Source organism: Taudactylus pleione, unplaced genomic scaffold, assembly GCF_031769625.1.
Source record: "Taudactylus pleione unplaced genomic scaffold, aTauple2 ptg000113l, whole genome shotgun sequence".
NCBI classification, from domain to species: Eukaryota; Metazoa; Chordata; class Amphibia; order Anura; family Myobatrachidae; genus Taudactylus; species Taudactylus pleione.
The window spans coordinates 10,296,196-10,320,586 of record NW_028284515.1 but is presented as its reverse complement, the minus strand read 5'-3'; the positions used below and the strand labels follow the sequence as shown (position 1 = coordinate 10,320,586).

At 43.3% G+C, this 24,391-nt stretch overlaps 1 protein-coding gene across 1 annotated transcript in view; it reads right to left on the bottom strand.

Moving 5' to 3' along the window:
• SYNE2 (spectrin repeat containing nuclear envelope protein 2) overlaps positions 1-24,391 on the bottom strand; it is a 455,935-nt gene that overhangs the window by 251,493 nt on the left and 180,051 nt on the right. Inside the window, exons 35-42 of the mRNA XM_088471237.1 lie at positions 22,081-22,251; positions 18,659-19,060; positions 14,847-15,011; positions 9,471-13,331; positions 8,349-9,164; positions 7,097-7,198; positions 4,729-4,898; positions 838-982 (exon numbers count right to left, since the gene is read on the bottom strand). Of these exons, the coding sequence (XP_088327363.1) occupies positions 838-982; positions 4,729-4,898; positions 7,097-7,198; positions 8,349-9,164; positions 9,471-13,331; positions 14,847-15,011; positions 18,659-19,060; positions 22,081-22,251 (5,832 nt within the window). The remainder of the gene's footprint in view (positions 1-837; positions 983-4,728; positions 4,899-7,096; positions 7,199-8,348; positions 9,165-9,470; positions 13,332-14,846; positions 15,012-18,658; positions 19,061-22,080; positions 22,252-24,391) is intronic.

Here is a 24,391-nt window from a genome sequence, read left to right as displayed (position 1 = left end):
TCCGAACCGCTCATCTCTAGTTTGGAACAACTTTCCTGCCGAGTTCCTTCAAAAACTGTGTGTAAAGCCGGCCATACACGGTGCGATAGGCACCGTGTAACGAGACGGGGGATCCGACATCCGACATATCGGGTGGTTCTCACACACGGTGCGGTCGGGTAAGATCAGTACAGTAAGATCAGGGGGTGCGATGTACGACCCCACGGGTGCAAGCTCGGTCCCACATCAGGCCCATACACGGTGCGATATAGCAGCCAAATCGTACCAATCCGTCAGATCGCCTGCTTTATCACACTGTGTATGGGCCGCTTAAGTGTACCTAGAAGAAGTGACGCTGTTTTGAAAGAAAAAAGGGTGACCACACCAAATATTGACTTGATTTAGATTTCTGTTTAATCACTTTGCATTTTGTTAATTGATAAAAATAAACTATTAACACTTCTATTTTTTAAAGCATTCTTACTTTGCAGCATTTATTCCACACCTGCCTAAAACTTTTGCACTGTACTGCATATCAGGAAAAAGGGACGACACGAAGGGTCTTGAATATGGAAATAGTCTCTCTATTCAAATAATCAAGACAGCCATTAAAAGTCATATAACAATACACCTAAGATTACATACGTTGTCAAAAGTAATAAATCTTGACATTTAAAAAGGAAAAAAAATATTTAAGAAAATTGGACCCTTTTTTCACTGTAACATTATATAAAACTGAAAGATGCCAAATGGAATATAAAGGTCAACTTTAAACATACCTGCTGTTAATTATATATTAGACTCAAGCATTGGATTACAGAGACAAGAGATTAGAGATGGCACAAGCAGAATTCTTACCTGGACCTCATTTAGAATGACAACTTTTCCCCCATCATCTAGAAACTTTTCAGCCTCTTGTATTTTCACCTCCTCTACAGTTAGTAGATGTGGGAGGGAGTCATTGTCGCAGACCGTTATGTCGTCTAGCGAGGTCTCCATTTGTCTGTTTAGAAACAGTTTGACAGGTATCATAAAAAATATACAGAACTAAAGTAAAAAATGCAATTCAGAGAAAGAACATAAGGTAAAGACATATAATAGGCGAATATTTCCCTGGAAAATAAGATATTCAGCAAATAACAGAAAACAAAACTACTGTAAATGCTACCGAAATTGTGGTTTTAGAAATCGATGACCCTTTGTCCCAAAACTAAACAGGTGGAGATATTAAAACCATACATGCAAATAGGGAGTAGTGCCGGACTGTAATATCAGCCTTTAGGGTGGCAGGTCTGTATGGGGACCCAGTGTTCCCCAGAGAGAGTTCAGTGGTGCAAGGATGACTGACCGTGACAAGAAATATGGGGATGTGGTATGTTCAGTATCCCATGGGGAGATGTTCCTATTGCTTAGTATACACAATTGGTCGTCAATACTAATGCATGGAGTATGAGACTTGTTGTGTTCATTAATGCATTTGGGGTGTAAAGCTTAGGCCCGTATTCAATTTGAGAGTTTTCACCTCCATCACCTGTTTTCCAGGCGGAAAAGTATCGCGTGTGTGCCCGCTATTCCCCGTATTCAATTCCAAAGTAGGCGAAATCGGGAACAGGCGAAAAAATATGTGAATTTTCGGGAAATAATTGTAGGACCCCCTAAAGATGTCCAGACCACGGGGATCACTATGGGTACCCCCGTTTTTGCCTGCAGAAGAAAGTTGGCTTTTTAAATAGATGCGGCAGGTGGTTATTTTTCCCGACATTGAAGAAGTGATGCAGAAGAGCACTTAGGTTTTTTTTTTCATTTTCAAAAGTGGTCCCATCAAATTTGGGGTACATGAAAATGGGGGTAAGCATATTTTTAAGTCCCTAAAGGTAATTTTAAAAAGTCTTCAAAAATACAGCTGCTGCTACTCTGCGCAATGAAAAAAACGCCTGCCACATACTTGGGGACCCCACCAGAATTAATTTCGTTAGTTTGGCATTTTGGTTCCCTATTTATTTTTTCACCCCCAATTTTTTTTTTTTGGGGGTGTCACGATTTTTTTTTTTCGTTTTTTTGCACATTTCGTTTTAAGGGGGCATTCCCAAGGGTGCAGGCTATTTTTTTTAAGCCTGCACCCCTAAACCCCAAATCTGCACTTTTTTTCACCTGCTATAGGTAATTGAAAAATTAACCCTGTTTTTGTACAATGACCCTTCATCCCATTTACGAAAAAAAAGGGGAATTTTCGGGAAATGTGCCTGGGACCCCCTAAAGATGTCCAGACATGGGGGATCACTATGGATACCCCCATTTTTGCCTGCTGAAGGAAATTGGGGTTTGTAATAGCCGTGCAAGGTGCAATTTTGTGGCTATGAAGAAGTGGTAAAGAATAGCACTTTTTGGGGGGGGGGGGGGAAACTATTCCTATCAAATTTGGGGTACATGAAAATGGCGGTAAGCATTTTATTTAAATCCCTAAAGTTATTTTTAAAAATCTGCAAAATTGCACCTGCCACTTGTCCCCGCAATGAAGAAAACACCTGCCGCATACATGGGGACCCGACCTGAATTAATTTAGATAGTTTGGCACTTTGTTCCCCTACTTTTTTTTTTTTACTCCCAAAATTAAACAATTTTTTTGGGGTGTCCCGAATATTTTTTAACTTTTTTAGACGCAGTTTACCTTTAGGGGACTGTCTTAAGGCTGCACGAGGGTTCCCGCAATGTTGTACCTCAAAACCGCAATTCTGCAATTTTTTCCGCCTGCTATTCATAGGCGAAAGTTTTTCGCCTATTACATTGCATTGACTTTCCGCCTAGGCGAAAAGTCTTCCAAATTGATTTACGGAAGAAACTCAAAACAGGCGAAAATGATGCCATCGGCGAAAAAGTATCGCGGAAACTGACTTTTCGCCTCAAATTGAATACGGCCCTTAGTGTGTATCTTATTGCATGAGGTAGGAGTCTTACTGTGTCTATTAATGGACTTGGGTTATGAGTCTTGTTATTAATATACTTGGTGCATGAGACTTGCTGTCTATATTAATGCACTTGGTGTATGAGACTTGCTATGTATATTAATGGACTTAGTGTATGAGCCTTGCAATGTATATTAACGCACTTGGTGTATGAGCCTTGCTATGTATATTAACACACTTGGGGTATGAGACTTGCTGTGTACACTAATACACTTGGGGTACCGATGTGTCCACATACTGTACATCTAACCTCTGTGAACTACAAGTTGCGTTACACATAACGTGCGACTCAGAAGCGCAGAGCGTCATTTTGTGCAACTTTTTCCCTTCAAATGCGTCTTATTTGCACAGCGATGTTGATAGCATGCACAAGCAGCTACTGCTGATTAAAATGATATGCGGCATGCCTATATTCTGGGTGCAACTGCGGATGTATCTGCATGCGAAGCGCTACGTTACAGTGTCAGTAACTGTGACACTGTAACGTAGCATTTTGCATGCAGATGCAGTCGCACACAGAATATAGGCAATGCTGCATATCATTTCAAACAGCAGAACCTGTTTGTGTGTCCTATTCGTATCGCTGTGTGAACAAGACGCATTTGAAGTGAAAAAAGTTGCACGATATGACGCTCGGCGTTCCGAGTCACACCACTGCGTAGCGTGACTAGACGGGCTATTTAACGTGCAAGGAGGCTAGATGTATGTGGACACGTTTATGAAATTTGGTATGTATATTAACGCACTTGGGGTATGAGACGGGTTATATTTACTAAAGTTCAGGTTTTTTAGAAGTGGAGATGTTGCCCATAACAACCAATCAGATTCTATTTAACATATATCTAGCACCTTCTAGAAGATGATAGCTAGAATCTGAATGGTTGCTCTGGGCAACATCTCCACTTCTAAAAACCTGCACTTTAGTAAATGTTCACGAATCAGTGATAGTCTTCATGCCACAGCAGATAACACAGCCAAGTGATATTAATGCACCTAGGAACATAGATAACCAGCAATTAAATAATAAGTGAACAGATGTTTGGTGAGTCCACATACATTTAAAGAAAATACATCTGACCATAACTAAGCAGTGTATAGGAGGCATTTAACATGCATCATTATACAGCCTTCCCAAATACAGGTTTAAAATCTGTCCAGTAAGGATATATAGAAGGGGATCCAATAAGAGACGGCAATTAAATTAGTGGGGTTAACCCCCGTGCATCACTTCCCAGAGGTGGTCTTTTCCTCGCAGCTTCAGGATCTGATGCCATCACGCCAGACAACTGGTTAATTTGGGATAGTTGGGGAGCACGGCCATCTCTACACAGGGACATGGCCTGTGCTTCTGTGAGTGCGGATAGCAGATGAGATAAGACATTGTACATCATACCTTAACAGCATTTGACACCTCATACCTCATGCCATCCACCCCTGGAATATTTCAATCTAAAATTCAAATCCATGATTCTATTCAGTAGCCACGAAATGAATGAGTTAAAGGTGAGCAAATTTAATAGGAGACAGCCATTTTCCTCTTGAAATTTTAGCCCCAATCATCCAACAAATAAAAACCTGAAATCTTTCAGGAAGGAAAATTGTCTCCGCAGTAGATGGTTCTCTTCAGTTATAGAATACCACAAATGAGACAGTCTCATTATTTCCATAATGGTTCCGTGAATCACACAGGAAACTTTCAAAATAATTATTTTTTTTGCATTTGTTCCCCTCAGAGAATTTAACACTTTTACCACATGGATAGCTGAAAAGCGTGACCTGCACCTACCTGCTGGAGGAATTAGCATCACGCTGAGGTGTAGACAGTTGACCACTGGCCTCTTGTTGTTCTCCATTTACTTCTGTGGATTCCTCTAATGCGTTCTCCTTTGCAGCTCCTCTCGAACTGTCTATCACATCCAGATAATGCTTCTTTTGAACAATTTCAGTGCTTAAACTCTGTCAGAAATTCAGAGAACATATTAAATAATACTGAGTATAGGCAAGTGATAAGCATTCAAAGGACACCACAAAAGCTGTATTTTTTTTTTATAACAACAGATGAAAGAAGCAAAGTTATAACAAAAGTAATTTTGTATTAAAGGAAAAATCCATTTTGACAGACATTACTTCTAGTATTAAATGTATAAAATAAACCCAAAAGATCCCGAATTCTATGTATAATTGTTTCCTGGATACATGTTCTAATAGAGAGTATCTAGCACTGATCTTTACTACAACTTCTCTGACTTCTAAATGTCACTTCTCTCTCCTCACTGTCTTTCATCTGTCTGCCGCCTTCCATACTGTCAACCACTATGTCCTGCTCCACACCATCAGCCTCCTCGACCCTGTCCTCTCACGGTTCACCTACTTCCTAACCAAACCTCAGTCTCCATCTCTATACCTGGCTGAGACAGATACCCATCCATATGTCAATACCTTCCCCTTTACAGTTATATTTTTGCACAGGGTGCCATCAGTAGAACCGAACCGCTCATCATATATATATATCTTATAATATATAAAATTAATTGGTCTGTTTGTTTGTTTGCCTGTCTGGTTATGCATTCGGACAGGATCGGTATGAATGACCGCCGGACATTAGCCCAGCGGTTCAAATCCCAACGCCGGCAGCCCGAACAGCGCAGATCCCGACAGGGCAGGTTAGTGAGATTAGGCACCCTAAACCCAACTCTTCCGGGGGGTGCCTAACCCTAACCTCCCCCCGGGGGTGCCTAATCCTAACGCCCCCCTTCCTCTAGCCTAACCCTAACCCTCCCTGGGGGTGCCTAGCCCTAAGTCCCCCCAACACCCCCCCCCCGCCCCCGCGGCTGTCCGCTCGTGATGCCTGGCTTGCCTTCATTCGGGCGTCGGGATTTCGGCGGGTGGATAATGATAGGCAGCGGAAATTCGACGCCTATCATTAGTCCCATGCCGAGATTTGACAGTCGGGAAGCCGGCGGTCGGCATTTCGACCGCTGGCTTCTTGACTACATCCCCATTCGGACACCCGTGTTCTGAGATTGGGATGAAACCAACACAAGGTGGTCCAGTTGGATCCTGACCAGGTTTTAGGGGGGTTAGGGTCCTGGTCAGACCTCCCGTGTACGTTGGGCAGAACTGTGACCAGGGGAGCCTGTTCTTAGCCTTTCACTGGATGGATTTGGACGGCCAATGACCCATTTAATATAGTGTTGCATTAGAAATTGTAGAACCTTAGAACTCGCTCCAGAGTATTCTAGTAGTGTGTTTAGCAGTTTATTAAAGTGTTGATGTTTTTGCATTACATGGGGATTTTCTTTCTTTCCTTTTCCATGTAGGATGCTGAAGCTGTTCATTAAATAAGCTAAAAAGCCTATTTCTATCTCGACCACATCTCTGCAACCATCTCCAGAAACTGGTGTCTGAAATCTTCCATTATCACACACCCTCTCTGTATATAACTTTTGCCATGACTGTCAATTTATATTACCATTATAGCAAAGAGTAATGGGAATCCTAGGCTCATATCATGGGACTGCCACAAGGATGCTTTCTAAAGCAGACACCTTTCAAATCTGACAACAACTATATTTCTGTATCATGAAGTTTTGTGATACATATATATGGAAAAGTCATAAAAATATATATATTTTTTGAACAAAAACTTTGGCTGGAGAGTTACTGCCCTCTGCTGTTCAATATGTAATATACATAAGAAATGTACTTGCTATGTAGCAGAGATTGTCAAACTGACTGCGGAAACTTTTTGTTAGACTGGTTTGGCGAATCAGTAAAAAATATTAGCAGGAATCTCTTGAAGTTTTCACCCATTTGTGAAAGGTGAACTAGTATGAACTAGTAGGACCATGTTCGCGCATCACCATACAGGTACACACATGCGCTCAAAAGTTAATGGCAAACAGTAGTGTCTGCATTAAATGTGAAAAAAAAAAGTTAAAACACTTCTTAATAAATGGAAAAAAAAAACATTTAAAAACATGAATTTTAACATGAATGGTGAACCTCAAACGTGGTGAACATGAACTACAAATTTTGAGACACAAAGTGATATCGGTGTCACCGTATCTGTTCAATTCAATCAAATTTCAAAAAAGTTCTAAAAAAACATTTTAGAACATTTGTATGAGGGAAAATATTTGACTAATAATTACCTCTTCACAATGATCAATTGTGTCATCCGTTTGAATTGATGTCACTGCTTGGGTTTCACTTTCTGCTGCCTCTTTTCCCACGGTAGACGAACCGGCATTGGACTAGTTGGGAAAACAAAAACTGTTAAAAAAATCATCAATACTATATCTATAATGGGTGCAGGGTGTGCTGGGCATACGAGCCCCTGGGTCCAGGGGGTCCCACAATTAACACCCTGCAACGATTTCAATTACTTACCTCCTGTGGGTCATGCTGTCGTTCAAACCATTATTCCGTTAAAATATTTGTAAGTTACAGCTTGTTAGCAGCCACTGAGGGGGCAGACTGCTGTTATTCATTATGGAATGCCAAAGTGAGTGTGTATGTGTGAGTGTATATGGCTACACATCCTGCCCTACAGTAAGGATCTACCCTCTCCACTCTTTCTCCTCATGCTAATATCAGATCACACTGCAAAGGTAATCTCTTACACTATTCAAAAACTTACCACACTGTCTCATGATATAGGATATTGCATGGGCTTACAGCACGATTTCAGCGGAACTGGGGGTCTAATTCAGAGGTAGACGCAGTGTTGATGTTTGTATAGTTGAGCGATGATTTGCTTCTGTGCATGCGCGTAATGGCCTAGAAACCCCTACAGTGCCACTGAGCGTCGCAGAGACTGCTGCTGCGTTCGGAATCGCTCTCATTTGAGCTGGCGGCAGTGTTCCTGGGAGGTGGCATGAGTGATCGCAAAAAAAGGCTGTCTCATGGGCGTTCTCACACGCAAAGGTGCAGCCACAGAGGCCATGTGTAGAGAAAGTTCATACGGAGACACTGCGCCAACCATAGGGCATTGTAAGTGTCGATGGTCATCTTGATGGTGCACCAATGGTGGAGTGTTTGAGTATACCAGCGAATTTCCCCTGTCCACGTACAGTAAAAGTGGGCGTCTCTGGGCTTGCAATGTCCGGCGCTCGCAATTACAGAAGGGATAGGCTGGAACTAGCATTTGCATATTATCGCAGCTGTAAATACGATAGAAATCGCATCCGTGCATGCATTAGCTCAGGCCCTGTAACATCAGTTTTATAAAGCCTTCATGTTCTGCTTGTGATGGGCATACACACTGATTAGCCATAACAATGCTGTCCAGCTCAACAACTCCTGCTATTTTACGTAAACCCACCTCAATAATGACATTTTCTTAGATTTCTCTTATATCATTATATTTACTATGGAAATTGGGAAGATCATGGCTGACATTACCTTTTTCTTCTTTCTGCTTTTTGAAGCCTTCTTTTCATTTACATTCACTGTGTCTCTAGGTTGCTGTGCAGTTTGCTTTACAGGTTTTTCTGTAGGCTGAATTGCAGGGTGTACTGATGGTTCCCCGCTGTGCTGCACTGAAGGTTTTTCTGTAGGCTGCACTGCAGGATGTACTGATGGTTCCCCGCTGTGCTGCACTGAAGGTTTTTCTGTAGGCTGCACTGCAGGGTGTACTGATGGTTCCCCGCTGTGCTGCACTGAAGGTTTTTCTGTAGGCTGAACTGCAGGGTGTACTGATGGTTCCCCGCTGTGCTGCACTGAAGGTTTTTCTGTAGGCTGCACTGCAGGGTGTACTGATGGTTCCCCGCTGTGCTGCACTGAAGGTTTTTCTGTAGGCTGAACTGCAGGGTGTACTGATGGTTCCCCGCTGTGCTGCACTGAAGGTTTTTCTGTAGGCTGAACTGCAGGGTGTACTGATGGTTCCCCGCTGTGCTGCACTGAAGGTTTTTCTGTAGGCTGAACTGCAGCGTGTACTGATGGTTCCCCGCTGTGCTGCACTGAAGGTTTTTCTGTAGGCTGAACTGCAGGGTGTACTGATGGTTCCCCGCTGTGCTGCACTGAAGGTTTTTCTGTAGGCTGCACTGCAGAGTGTACTGATGGTTCCCCGCTGTGCTGCACTGAAGGTTTTTCTGTAGGCTGAACTGCAGGGTGTACTGATGGTTCCCCGCTGTGCTGCACTGAAGGTTTTTCTGTAGGCTGCACTGCAGGGTGTACTGATGGTTCCCCGCTGTGCTGCACTGAAGGTTTTTCTGTAGGCTGAACTGCAGGGTGTACTGATGGTTCCCCGCTGTGCTGCACTGAAGGTTTTTCTGTAGGCTGAACTGCAGGGTGTACTGATGGTTCCCCGCTGTGCTGCACTGAAGGTTTTTCTGTAGGCTGAACTGCAGCGTGTACTGATGGTTCCCCGCTGTGCTGCACTGAAGGTTTTTCTGTAGGCTGAACTGCAGGGTGTACTGATGGTTCCCCGCTGTGCTGCACTGAAGGTTTTTCTGTAGGCTGAACTGCAGGGTGTACTGATGGTTCCCCGCTGTGCTGCACTGAAGGTTTTTCTGTAGGCTGCACTGCAGGGTGTACTGATGGTTCCCCGCTGTGCTGCACTGAAGGTTTTTCTGTAGGCTGAACTGCAGGGTGTACTGATGGTTCCCCGCTGTGCTGCACTGAAGGTTTTTCTGTAGGCTGAACTGCAGGGTGTACTGATGGTTCCCCGCTGTGCTGCACTGAAGGTTTTTCTGTAGGCTGAACTGCAGGGTGTACTGATGGTTCCCCGCTGTGCTGCACTGAAGGTTTTTCTGTAGGCTGAACTGCAGCGTGTACTGATGGTTCCCCGCTGTGCTGCACTGAAGGTTTATCTGTAAGCTGCACTGCAGGGTGTACTAATGGTTCCCCGCTGTGCTGCACTGAAGGTTTTTCTGTAGGCTGAACTGCAGGGTGTACTGATGGTTCCCCGCTGTGCTGCACTGAAGGTTTTTCTGTAGGCTGAACTGCAGGGTGTACTGATGGTTCCCCGCTGTGCTGCACTGAAGGTTTTTCTGTAGGCTGAACTGCAGCGTGTACTGATGGTTCCCCGCTGTGCTGCACTGAAGGTTTATCTGTAAGCTGCACTGCAGGGTGTACTAATGGTTCCCCGCTGTGCTGCACTGAAGGTTCTTCTGTGGGCTGCACTGCAGGGTGTACTGATGGTTCCCCACTGTGCTGCACTGAAGGTTTTTCTGTAGGCTGCTCTGCAGGATGTACTGATGGTTCCCCACTGTGCTGCACTGAAGGTTTTTCTGTGGGCTGCACTGCAGGTTGTACTGATGGTTTCCCACTGTGCTGCACTGAAGGTTTTTCTGTAGGCTGCTCTGCAGGTTGTACTGATGGTTGCACGCTGAGCTGCACTGAAGGTGTTTCTATAGGCTGCTCTGCAGGATGTACTGATGGTTCCCCACTGTGCTGCACTAAAGGTTTTTCTGTAGGTTGCACTGCAGGGTGTACTGATGGTTGCACGCTGAGCTGCACTGAAGGTGTTTCTATAGGCTGCACTGCAGGGTGCACTGATGGTTCCACTCTTTGCTGCACTGAATGTTTTTCTGTAGATTGCACTAAATGTTGAAGTGGAAATTCTACAGTAGGAAATATTGAATGGCACATTTCAAGTTGCACTGGGGGTTCCATTGCTGGCTGCACTGAAGGTGGAATTAAATGTTGAATTGCAAATGTCTCTGTAGCTTGTACTGTATGTTCCACTATATGTTGCACCAAATTATTTTCTGCAATTTGTACTAAAGGTTTAGAAATATATTTAATTGAAATTTCAACTGCAGGCTTTTCTGTAGTGTGCACTGACTGTTCCACAGTAGATTCCACTGAAGGCTGTACTGGTGGCTGCACCATAAGTTCTACCAGAGGCTGCACTGAAGGTTCCCCAGGAGGCAGGACTGAAGGTTCCCCAGCAGGCAGCACTGACAGTTCCCCAGCAGGCAGCACTGACGGTTCCCCAGCAGGCAGAACTGACGGTTCCCCAGCAGGCAGAACTGACGGTTCCCCAGCAGGCAGAACTGACGGTTCCCCAGCAGGCAGAACTGACGGTTCCCCAGCAGGCAGAACTGACGGTTCCCCAGCAGGCAGAACTGACGGTTCCCCAGCAGGCAGAACTGACGGTTCCCCAGCAGGCAGAACTGACGGTTCCCCAGCAGGCAGAACTGACGGTTCCCCAGCAGGCAGAACTGACGGTTCCCCAGCAGGCAGAAATGACGGTTCCCCAGAAGGCAGAACTGACGGCTCCCCAGAAGGCAGAACTGACGGCTCCCCAGAAGGCAGAACTGACGGCTCCCCAGAAGGCAGAACTGGCGGCTCCCCAGAAGGCAGAACTGGCGGCTCCCCAGAAGGCAGAACTGACGGCTCCCCAGAAGGCAGAACTGACGGCTCCCCAGAAGGCAGAACTGACGGCTCCCCAGAAGGCAGAACTGACGGCTCCCCAGAAGGCAGAACTGACGGTTCCCCAGCAGCCTGGACTGACGGTTCCCCAGCAGGCTGCACTGAAGGTTCCCCAGTAGTTTGCACTAATGGTAATTCAGCAGACAGAACTGGAGACTCTGCAGCAGGTTGCATTGATGGCTTCCTTGAAGGCTGCACTGAAGGTTTCCCAGCAGGCTGCACTGACGGCTCCCCAGCAGGCTGCACTGAAGGTTCCCCAGTAGTTTGCACTAATGGTATTTCAGCAGACAGAATTGGAGACTCTACAGCAGGCTGCACTGATGGCTTCCTTGAAGGCTGCACTGAAGGTTTCCCAGCAGACTGCACTAAAGGTTTCCCAGCAGGCTGCACTAAAGGATCCACAGCAGGCTGCACTAAAGGATCCACAGCAGGCTGCATTGAGGGTTCCGTAGTAGGCTGCAATGAAGGTTCCCCAGCAGGCTGCTCTGAGCTTTCCCCAGCAGGCTGCACTGACGGTTCTACAGCAGGCTGCACTGACGGTTCCGCAGCAGGCTGCACTGACGGTTCCGCAGCAGGCTGCACTGACGGTTCCGCAGCAAGCTGCACTGACGGTTCCGCAGCAAGCTGCACTGACGGTTCCGCAGCAAGCTGCACTGACGGTTCCGTAGCTAGCTGCACTGACTGTTCCGTAGCAAGCTGCACTGACTGTTCCGTAGCAAGCTGCACTGACGGTTCTACAGCAAGCTGCACTGACGGCTCCGTAGCAAGCTGCACTGAGGGTTCCGCAGCAGTCTGCACTGAAGGTTTCACAATAGACTGCACTGAAAGTTCCACAGCAGGCTGCACTGACGGTTCCACAATAGGCTGCACTAACCGTTCCGCAGCAGGCTGCACTGACAGTTTTGCAGCAGACTGCACAGACGGTTCCGCAGCGGAAAGGACTGAAGGTTCCACTGTAGGTTCTAATGTACAATCCACTGAAAAATCAACTGCAGGCTGCACTGATGGCCTCACTGAAGGTTGTACTAAATGTTTTTCTACAAATTGTATTATAGGTTGTACTGAAGGATCCTCAGTAGTTTCCACTGAAGGCTGCACTGTAGGTTGCTTTGAAGGCTGCACTGAAGGCTTTGCTGTAGATTCTACTGGCCATTCCAATGTATATTGTACTGAATGTCTTTCTATAGATTGTTTTGAAGGTTCCATAGTAGATACCACTAAAGGTGGTATTGTAGGTTGTGCTGAAGGTTCCAAAGGAGGCTGCAGTGAAAGTTTTTTTCTGGAGTGTATTGATGATTCTACTGTATGTTGTACTGAAAGTTTATCTATAGGTTGTACTAAAGTATCCAAGGGAAGGGAGGGAGGCAGCGAATGTTTTTCTGTGTGTTGTACAGATAATTCCACAGGAGGCTGAACTGATGATCCCACTGCAGATTGCACCGATGATCCCACTGCAGATCCCTCTAATGATCCCACTGTAGGTTGCACCGATAACCCCACTACAGGTTGCACCAATGATGGCATTCTAGGCTGCAGAGGTGACCCCTTCATAGGCTGCTTCGATGAACCCACTATAAGCTGCACATAATGTTTTTCTATATGTTCTACTAGTGGTTGTACTGAAGGTTCCTCAGCAGGCTCCATTGAATGATCTAAAAGTTGCACAGGAGGCTCCACTGAAGGTTTTGAAGGTTTTGAATGCTTTCCTGTAAGTTGTGCAGGTTGTAGAGGACATTCTACTGTTGTTTGTATGGTATTTTCCAGCTTCTTCTTGGATCCCTTCTTAGATTTCTTCCCCTTGTGTTTCATAGTTACAGGAGGAAGCTCTATGACTTGCTTCACATAATCAAGTCTTTCAAAATATCCTTTCATTTTGCTGTAAAGGATGTCCATAGCCTCCTGGATCCTCGTGACTCCTGGTGAAAATGTACTGGGCTTTACGCCGTCTGCTAGCTGAGACACCTCGCTGAGATCGCTCTGCAAGCCTTCATATTGATCACGCAACTCCTACAAGGGGACATTAATTGTAAATGCTGAATAAACAAATGACAGAAAATCATATTACAAATACATTTTGACAATCATATAGCAGGTACACTCATTACACATTATTTAATTATCTTTTAAATAGGTGTTGTAACAGTGGTGTAACATATATGCCCTGCCTCATTTTTTGTCCAATTGTTAAAGAATAAATCATTCTATAAAAGTAAATGAAAATATCTGATATTCACAGGAAAAATAACAGAAAGATTAAAAAAAGTATAAAAGTCAGGGGAAAAAAACAATGAGAGCTATAAAAAAAAGTATAAATAGATAGAAAAAGGATTAAAAGGTTAAAAGACTACAAGGGAGAAATAGATAACAAAAGTGGAGTAAACCAAGTATAAACTAAATAAGACCAAGAAGAAAATAGAGAAGGAAGGTAGAAAGGTGACAGGAAAAGCTACATATAAAATGCAGATATTAATGTAAACACCAATTGAGGTTGAATCCGCACTAGATCACGCAATATGTTGAAAAACATTTTTTTACTGGCCAACAACTCAGCTGTTGTTTCAATCAATTCTGATACAGTATTTAGTTGGTAGTGCTCCCAGTATTTAAGTAATGAAACTTACACTAAGGTTTTGTAAGAGGGCAAGCAAAAAACAAAATTATATTTTCTGGGGCACACTTAATGACTAAATTGTGATATGATCACATGATAATAAAACATAACTTTTAATAAGCAATTTTCTAAAAAAAAAAAGAAAAAAAAAATACATTTTAGAGTAAACAATAAAATCATATTAAATCAGAAAATAGAGAGGGATAGGACTTGTACGGTATAGGTAAGAAATCATATTTCTGTATCACCTACTTCTCCCAAACTTCAATTACATCCCAAATTGGGTCATTTGGCAAAAATATGTGTTCCCTTTTAATCGAAATCACTTCTCAATATAGAGCACTTCAATAAGGGAAAAAAAAACGGGGCAGACCTCTTCATGCACCAAGATAATTATATATTCAATATTCATGTGTTACAATTTTATGTCCTCATTAATTTGCTGGTCTCCTTGCAAACATAGGGGGAATACAATTAGACGCGTTAAAGTGAAAAGTTAACGTCAGTGAAGTTTTCACACACTTCGGGTGTTTTGATGAGATTTTTAATATCTTTTGTCTTATTGAATTGCTCTATTTTGAGAAGTGATGCAAAACCTTAGTGCATATATTAATGTGTGAGGGTCCAGGGAAGAAGTAGTAGAGAATAACTGTGCCATTCGGGGTAGAAATTGGGCAGATTTCTTTAGTATCCCTTTCTACAAGTACTGTATGAAACATTAGAATCTCCCTTTGTGACTTTCTTACAAGCTGCATTGCAAAAAGGCTGCTCTAGTACTAAAAAAAATTAAGTGCCCCTGTTTCAAGACAATTTTCTTCCTGAATAAAGTATATTTTAAAGGTTATATATCCAGGAGCCTTCCTAATTGAGCAATGTTCTATCGAGAAATGTATTATCTCAGACAATTGCACCTGTAATTTCTGGCTCTTTTGTTCGTATGGTGCGTTTTCCCGTGATGAGTCGGCAAAATTAACAAGCTCTTCATAAAAACTTGTCATTTTGTTATTCAGGGCAGCGGAGAGACTTTCATATTTCTGGTGTTCATCAATGCGGCTCTCCAGTATCTGCTTTGTATCCTATGAATAGCAAGAGACAAAATTGATAGTCTGAGTGGCACCTACTGTTTTTAGATCAGGATTGTTATAACAGGTGGATGGCGCCATCACTGGCAGTATCTACATTATCTCAGCAAAACTTTAATAGAAAGTAACTAATTTGTTTAAATGCATATGATTTATAATACACAAGTGTTGCTTATATACGCATCAACTACATAAATAATATGTGTAAAAATGCTAAATTCTGATATTGACGCATAAAACTGGCAAGTTCTTAAATAATGACTTCAGTGATCACTAGGGAAACTTGTGTATTAGGGATAACCAGTCCCTACTGTAAACTTTATAGGATACTAGCTGAAGTACCCGGCGTTTCCCGGGTTTAAATCTTCAAGTTATTAAGTTTTATTATGTGATGTCCTCCAAATCCATCCAGTGGAAGGCCCATCAAAGGCTCCCTGGGTCAAAGTTCTGCTCGGCGCACTCCGCTGTCAGGGCCGACCGTGACCCCAACCACTCCATTAGGCATCTCAGACCAATTGCTATCCCTCTGTGAAGTTTTCATGCAAATCCATCCAGTGGAAGGCCCAGAACAGATTCCCCAGGTCAAAGTTCTGCCCAGCGTACACCAACGAGAGGTCGTCCAAATCCATCCAGTGGAAGGCCCAGAACAGGCTCCCTGGGTCAAAGTTCTTCCCGACACATTCCACCATGAGGTTTTACCAGGACCCGAACCACTCCATTAGGCATTCCAGACCAATTGCCACCCCTCTGTGAAGTTATCATCCAAATCCATCCAGTGGAAGGCGCAGAACAGGCTCCCCGGGTCAAAGTTCTGCCCAGCATACACCAATGGGAGGTCCGACCAGGACCTGAACCCCCTAGTATGTCTTCTGGGATCCAATGTTACCACTCTTGAAGTTTTTGTCCATATCCATTCAGTGGAAGGCTTGTAACAGGCTCCCGGGTCCATACAGGCTCCCTGGGTCAAAGTTCTTCCTGGCTCACTCCACCGTGAGTTCTGACCGGGACCCTCACCACTCCATTAGACATCTCAGACCAATTGCCATCCCTCTGTGACGTTTTCATCCAAATCTATCCAGTGGAAGACTCTGAACAGGCTCCTCTGGTCAAAGTTCTGCCCGGCGTCCCTGGGTCAAAGTTCTGGCTAGTGTACACCGACCGGGACCCTAACCCCCCTGAAACCTGGCCAGGGTCCAACTGGACCACCTTACATTGGTTTCATCCCAGACAAACAAACAGACCAATGAATTTTATATATAAGATTAGAAGTTATCACCATGAACACATGCTTTTATATAGTCACAGAACACCTCAATAACTTTTAATATCCATATAATTTATTTTAGTGCGTAGAATTTCCCATATATAATCTCCTGTAAATAATATTTATATAAACAGTGATTTCTAAAAGTATTGCTTATAATCGTTCATTTTTCATATCATTAATTCACTGTTCATTAGGAAAACTTGTGTATTACAAATAGGCCACTACCTACTCTAAATAATTATGGATATTAAAAGTCACTAATGATCTCCATGACCTCTATAAAAGCAGCCAGCCTGATGTATTATGCTCTTCTTGGCAACATGTAAGGGGGGGGGAGATGTACTAAGCCATGGAGAGAGCTAAAGTACCAGCCAATCAGCTTCTAACTGTCATTTTTCAAACACAGCCTGTAAAGTGAAAGTTAGGAGCCGATTGGTTGGTACTTTAGCACTCTGTACGTTATCTCTCTCCAAGGCTTAGTACATCTCCTCCATAGTCTAGTCTTATAACTTACAATAGGGGATACATTATACATGGGATGCGGTCATAATGCCGACCCTCAGGGATTCCGGCGTTCAGAATTCCTACGCCGGAAGCCCACCTTTCACAATCCCGGTGCTGGCATCCCAAAGGTAAGCGCAGGGTTAGTGTTATGGTTAGGTACTAGGGGGAGGGTTAGAGTTAGGCACTAAGGGGGGAGGGTTAGGTTTACGGTGCGGGGAGGGGGAGAGTAAGGGTAAGGGTGTGGGGAGGGGGAGGTTAGGTTTAGGTACTAGGGAGGTGGAGGTTAGAGTTAGGGATTGGAGAGGGAGGGTTATGGTAGGGAAAGGGGGAGGGTTAGGATACCGACCGACATGTGTCGATATCCTAACCCTGTCTAGATGGCGGCGTTGCGACTTTGACCGCCGGCATCCCGTACCCAACCCATTATACATATATTAGCACTTTCACTCAGGTTTGCTCTGTAGTGTACATGCACTCTTACTGAAACTTTAAATACATTTTGGAGTAAATATGTATAATATAAACATTTTGAAACACATCATAGCTGAACATCAGGCTGTTTTCCAGTAATATTTCCTAGGCACACTATACTTCCTGCTGAGAAAACTGGGTTTTAATTGGACAGCTGAAATCAAGAATGTTTGCTAATACATGCAACTTTAAATATATTAGATAATTTCATTGTACTGATAAGATACCTTTGTATATTGCATAGTGCATAATAAGGATATACCATACTGCAGAGTAGACCAAAAGAACATTTAAAGTCAACAATTAGTTATTTGACCTGTGGAAGAAGTTATTCTCAAGGGTGCTTGCACCAAACCTTTTTATAATCTTTTTATTTTTATCAAATCACTGTAGCAAATTATTGCAGTCCGGAGCATTTCTGGCATGAGAAGAAGAAGGGGGATTGAATGCTGCGTCGCCCTCCAGCGTTACAGCCCGAGAGCCCAAAGCCAAGGGGGTGGCAAGACTGGCCATTACTTGCCCCAGAGGCAAGGGACCTCATTCAGAGGCGGTCGGAGGATGCAAGCGGTCGCTCAGAAACTAGGCGGCCACTTGCATCCTGACCGCCCGCCTCTGTTGTGGTCGTTAGGCTGTGGGTTTACACCCACAGGTCTAACGACTGCTCGGGTGATGGTCGTTATGGTCAGAGACCATCGCGAACATCAGGCTTACGACGAGACCCTAGGTAAGCCCCAGAGAGCTTCTGACTCTGTCAAAGCCGGAAGCTCTCCTAGTGATGTCAGTGGGGCCTCCCCCAAGCGGTAGGCGTTCCCATGGGAACGCCTCCGTTTGGGCTGCCACCCCCCCGGCCCGCATTCCAAATGGGGCGAGCTGTCAATCAACATCGACAGCTCGCCCCCTTTGGAAAGAGACCCGCTACGACCGGCGCTGTTGGTCGTAGCGGGTCTCACGCATGCGCACGAGGGAGCCGGCTCGTAGACCGTACGGCCGCCTCTGAATAAGGTCCAAGGTCCCTGAAGTGGCTCCCAGATCCATATAATGAGTACAACCTGGGAAGGGGGGATTGGGAGGTGTGAGTGAACGTTAATGAAGAGTAGCAGAAGAATTGCTGACAACAGGTGGGTGGGTGGGCGGGCAGTGGTTCATACAAATGCAGGAGGAAGGGGGAGGGTCCTGTTGGGGTTTGCACAAATACCTGGTCTGCCCAGAGTGCAAAAGTGACTAGGTACAGAACTGGGAAAGTAGGCAAACCTGTAACTAGGCAGACATTTATCACTTCTTCTGACTGTTGCGGCCATGACGTTAATAACCTGTTCATTAAATTACAATTATAGGATAAATATGACCAATTAACCCTAGAGAACAATAATCAGAATAAAAAAGCATGTTTTTTTCTTGCCTGCAATTCCTGTACGATGCTTTCATGAAACAGCTTTATTTCCAACCACTGATTATGGTACAGACAGAGGCCATCACCAAAGGTAGGAACCCCTTCCTCGGACTTCAGCTCTTCCATTGGACCGGCGAGATCCTGGCTTTCCTGGAGAAGTTGTGCGAGCTTTGCCAACTGTTTTACTTTGCCTTGTATACCAGGCTGCAGATCACTGTGTAAGTGTTCCTGCATCTTCCTGATGTCTGTCAGCCTCAATCTCACAGCTTCTAATTGTTCTCTCTGCTCATCTCCTAGAGATTCAGCCTGTGATGCGGGGTAATGCTGCTCATCATTCACCTGAGATTTAGGTTCTATTTCCAGAGAAATGTTTTCCTCTTTTCCTTGTGTGAATGCGTGTCCATTGACATGCTATGTAAGTATGACAATTTCATGTAAAAAAAAAAAATATACGTAATGGATGAAATAAGACACGGCTCTATACAACTGCTCCATGCAAGATACAATGCTAAGCCTCAGATGAAGATAATCAGTCAATCAGCTCCTACCTGCCATGTTGCAGGCTGTGTTTGAAAACTGACTAGGAGCTGGTTGTCTGGTACTTTATCTCTGTCCACTTTATCTCCAACCAAGATTTCGTAAATAGACCCCCAATATCTTTTTTTTTTTTACTTGTTTGTAACTAAATGAATGATCTAAGAATTATTAGGGTGGCACTAGCTGTGTTTTATACTGGACAAAAAATTAATTCAAAGGTTATATCTTGCTCTATGTTAGGAAAGAAAATTTTGCACCCTATCAGTAAAATGACGTTATGTGTACAGTGTCCGAGCAAACCCCCATCCTTCGTACCGATGCATGTGCAGTGTGAACTCTGCCACAGTGCTAGAGTCTATCGCACATGGGCAGGTCTTCATGAAAATGGCGTCTGCACCATTTTACCAGAGGTTTCTTTTGAGTTGGAGGCAGCCGTTGCAGAAGGTACATTTATTGAATTAATGCAGGGTGTGCTGTGTGGGCTCCACTGGACCCAGGGGCCCGTATGCACCACAAAGCCTGGACCCATCATAGATACGCAACTGTGACTAGACCCAACTAATTGAGCTGCTGAAATAGGTTCTAGCAGTGTTTCCTTTAAGAACATAGCAATTACCACTCATGCTTAAGGGGATGAGGAGCGGAGACTGAGATGCGCTATTCATCCTTGAGATGAGCAAAAGATCTGGATCATTTGCTAATACATGCCAATGTCAAACTAAGGGGGAGATTTATCAAACCTGCTATAGATAAAAAGTGCAGATATTGCCTGAAGCAAAGGTGTCAAACTCATGGCCATCCAGATGCTGTGGGACTACATATTCCAGCATTCCACAGTTTTAGCATGGCCTAATAGCAAAACTGTGGCAGTGCATGCTGGGATGTGTAGTTCCACTGCAGCTGGTAGGCCGCAAGTTTGACACCACTGGCCTAAAGCAACCAATCAGCTTCTACCTATCATTTTATAGAATGTACTAAATAAATGGTAGCTGGAATCTGATTAGTTGCTATGGACAACACCTACACTTGTCCTCCTTAGAAGGTTTGATCAATTTCCCCCTAACTCTTCAATGTTTTACATAAAAATAAAAAAAACACACACACTCTGTACACTTCAGTTTTTAGAGCACATTTATGTTCTCATCTACAAACAGTGAAAAAGCCCTGCAATATTCAGCAGATTGCCGGCTATGAACTGACGAACGTTAGTGCACTTTGTGTATAGATACGCTGCATCCTTAAGAATACTGGTTTAGGTCACAAAATGGCTTCCTCCAGTGTGTGTGTGTGTGTGAAGCTGGTACAGTAGCCGCACTTTAAATACAGGAATCTGATGGAAACACCCTTTCTCATCAGAGAATGGTTGTGTTCCCTACAGTAGGGGATGTTCTGTGGAAAACAAGGAAGAGGGTTACCAGATATTATAAAAAAGAAATTGATTGAACAGCGCTAATGTCAAAATAAACACTAAATAAATAAATGATCAGAAATACTACTGGAACAATGATGTAAGAAACGGACTAAATACATAGGAATGGTACACTAACACTGGTAAAAATAAATGAATAAATTGCGGAAATCTCTCCTAGTTGAAATACAATACAGCTTGGTTTTTGGTATGCAATATTTAATGATAACAATCAAGCATAAATATGCAACATAGAAAAATCAGGACAGTTGGATGAATAAACAATAATAATCCAATCCTGATATAGTTAAAACTGGATCAATCAACTCAGTCTAGTAGAATCCATAGTCCAGGTATAAATTAAAAAAGTCACTGTGACTGGGTCACACAAATAGCAGCGTTCATAAGGAAATGGGGAAACAGAAGAGGGGCAATCCGGATAATTAACCAGCAATTGATGGAATAATTTACCAGCCTTCAGATATAGTCCATAAGGAGCTTGACTCCTGTGCAGCAAATGGATGCCAATGTCAAGGACTGGAACAGAAGGATGAAAAAATGCCGGTCCGGAACCTCCCGTAAGTCTCTGGTTCAATGACGCAATCCAGGGGTGCTAAACACGTTTCGTTGTGGAAACCCCCCACAACTTCGTCAGTGTTAGTGTACCATTCCTATGCATTTAGTCCGTTTCTTACATCATTGTTCCAGTAGTATTTCTTATCATTTATTTATTTAGTGTTTATTTTGACATTAGCGCTGTTCAATCCATTTCTTTTTTATTCTATATATACACCTGGAGCCTGACATACTCCATTTGAACTAGCTGCTTTGACAGCACCTTTCCCTTTCTTCCATATATATATATCTTTTGGTTACCAGATATTACTTTGTAAATGTTTTTTTCAAAAGTCAAGAAGTATCGGTGGTCTAAATAACGAAGGGAAAGGTTATTGCCATGATTATAGCTCTGCCAGGAGTAGATGTGGGTATATAAATATGTGATTATGTATACTTCGTGTGTGACATTATGGGGCTGGGGATGGATGGAAAAGCAGTGTACTATGCTCAGAAGAAGCAAGCATGGAAAGATAAGAGTATTTTCGCACATATGCAGAGCTATACAAATCTTGAGATACGCAAGACGCAGCATTGTCAAAATATGTGCCTGGTTTTCTACTCATCATCATCATCATCCTCAGTAAATACTTGCATCGGCCTACTATACTAGTTTCCTAGAAGGCGTACATATACTTACATGCTGATCTGCGTGAGTTGCATTTCTTACACACCCTTACTGAACTTTGCCTGCTGTATGTAGAATGCCCCTTCATTCTCCAGCAGGCAAAGCGAGAATGTAATAACAATGCGTTGGTCTCTTTTGCTCTCATAGCTGCATGTGCTTATTTTCTCATTATACTTAGTGCAAATTCCTTCAAGTCTGCATCAGTCACTGTATACCTATACATCTAGGAGTAATGAGATTTACCTCAGACACATCTCCTGATGGTACCGATGTCATCTGGTCTGAGTCTTCGGGTACTGAACATAAATCTGACTTCAGTTCTGTAGCTGTCGGTGATACATCCATACTTTTAGTGTTATTTGCCACAAACTCAGAAATTGGAGTAAGTTTATTCAGCAAAGAGGTTTTAATGACCTGAAAAATAAAAATAACCAGTTCTAATATATAATGTCATTAATATAATAGAGCTATAGAAAACATGTCTTTCAATAAACTTTACCTCAAAATTATGTTTCAAACAAAATTGATTTTTTTTTTCCGTATGTTCAAATAATTACAAATTAAAATGCTATAACAAATTAATTTAAGTTAAGCTGTTACAGCTTGCAAAATGTTGTGGGAGTAGAGACCAGGGGGTGTATTTACTAAAGTGAGGGTTTTCAGAAGTGGAGATGTTGCTCATAGCAACCAATCAGATTCTACTTAACATTTATCTAGCACCTTCTAGAAGATAATAGCTAGAATCTGATTGGTTACTATGGGCAACATCTCCACTTCTAAAAACCAGCACTTTAGTGAATATACTTCCAGCTGATAAAAAATGATAGAAATGTTATGCATTATTTAATGAATGTAGTAACTTTTTAGAGACAGCACATGTCACTGTTGCTCTTCTTCTTTGTTTTTACCTATCAACTATATATCTTCAAAGGATAGATAAGCAAGCCCCAGTAAGAGGTTATTATCTATATTTATGCATATTGTATCTGCTAAACTGACTGTAAATAATGCGATTTTTGAGGAACTTACCATTTTACAGAGTTGAGCCAAAATGCATATTCTTAATGCAGTCCCTCAGAAAGAAGTTCTCATTAGATTAAGCTTTTAATTAACCCTTCCATCACTGAACTCTCAGTTTAGATGGTATAGTGCGCAAACAAGGATGCAGTCAGACGAACTACAAAGAGTTCCCTATTTAACTATGCAAAATATGTTTTAAAACTAGGTGGGGTTGTCCCCCCTGGAAGATGAAAGATAAATCTGCTAATTAGATAATCTTCCATGTATTGTTGTTATTGGGGTTATCAAAAAACCTATACTACTTATGTATAACAAACACCCCATCGGGAAACCAGCCTGTTACCTAAAGCCAAAAAACCAGCTCTATCTACAGTAGGCAGTGTTCCTCTACTTATGTACAGTAGGCAATGTTCATCTACTTATGTACAGCAGGCAGTGTTCATCTACTTATGTGCAGTAGGCAGTGTTCCCCTACTAATCTACAGTAGGCAGTGTTCATCTACTTATGTACAGTAGGCAGTGTTCATCTACTAATCTACAGTAGGCGGTGTTCCCCTACTAGTCTACAGTAGGCGGTGTTCCCCTACTAGTCTACAGTAGGCGGTGTTCCCCTACTAGTCTACAGTAGGCGGTGTTCCCCTACTAGTCTACAGTAGGCAGTGTTCCCCTACTAATCTACAGTAGGCAGTGTTCCCCTACTAATCTACAGTAGGCAGTGTTCCCCTACTAATCTACAGTAGGCAGTGTTCCCCTACTAATCTACAGTAGGCAGTGTTCCCCTACTAATCTACAGTAGGCAGTGTTCCCCTACTAATCTACAGTAGGCAGTGTTCCCCTACTAATCTACAGTAGGCAGTGTTCCCCTACTAATCTACAGTAGGCAGTGTTCCCCTACTAATCTACAGTAGGCGGTGTTGCCGTACTAATATACAGTAGGCGGTGTTCCTCTACTAATCTACAGTAGGCAGTGTTCCCCTACTAATCTACAGTAGGCAGTGTTCCTCTACTAATCTACAGTAGGCAGTGTTCCTCTACTAATCTACAGTAGGCAGTGTTCCCCTACTAATCTACAGTAGGCAGTGTTCCTCTACTAATCTACAGTAGGCAGTGTTCCTCTACTAATCTATAGTAGGCAGCGTTCCTCTACTAATCTACAGTAGGCAGTGTTCATCTACTAATCTACAGCAGGCAGTGTTCTTCTACTAATCTACAGCAGGCAGCGGCAGTGTTCATCTACTAATCTACAGCAGACAGTGGTCATCTACTTATCTGCAGGAGGCAGTGTTCCTCCAATTATCTACAGTAGGCAGTGTACATTTACTAATCTACAGCAGGCAGTGTTCATCTACTAATCTACAGCAGGCAGTGGCAGTGTTCATCTACTAAACTACAGCAGACAATGGTCATCTACTTATCTGCAGGAGGCAGTGTTCCTCCAATTATCTACAGTAGGCAGTGTACATTTACTTATCTACAGTAGGCAGTGCTCCTCTACTTGTCTACAGCAGGCAGTGTTCCTCCACGTAACTACAGC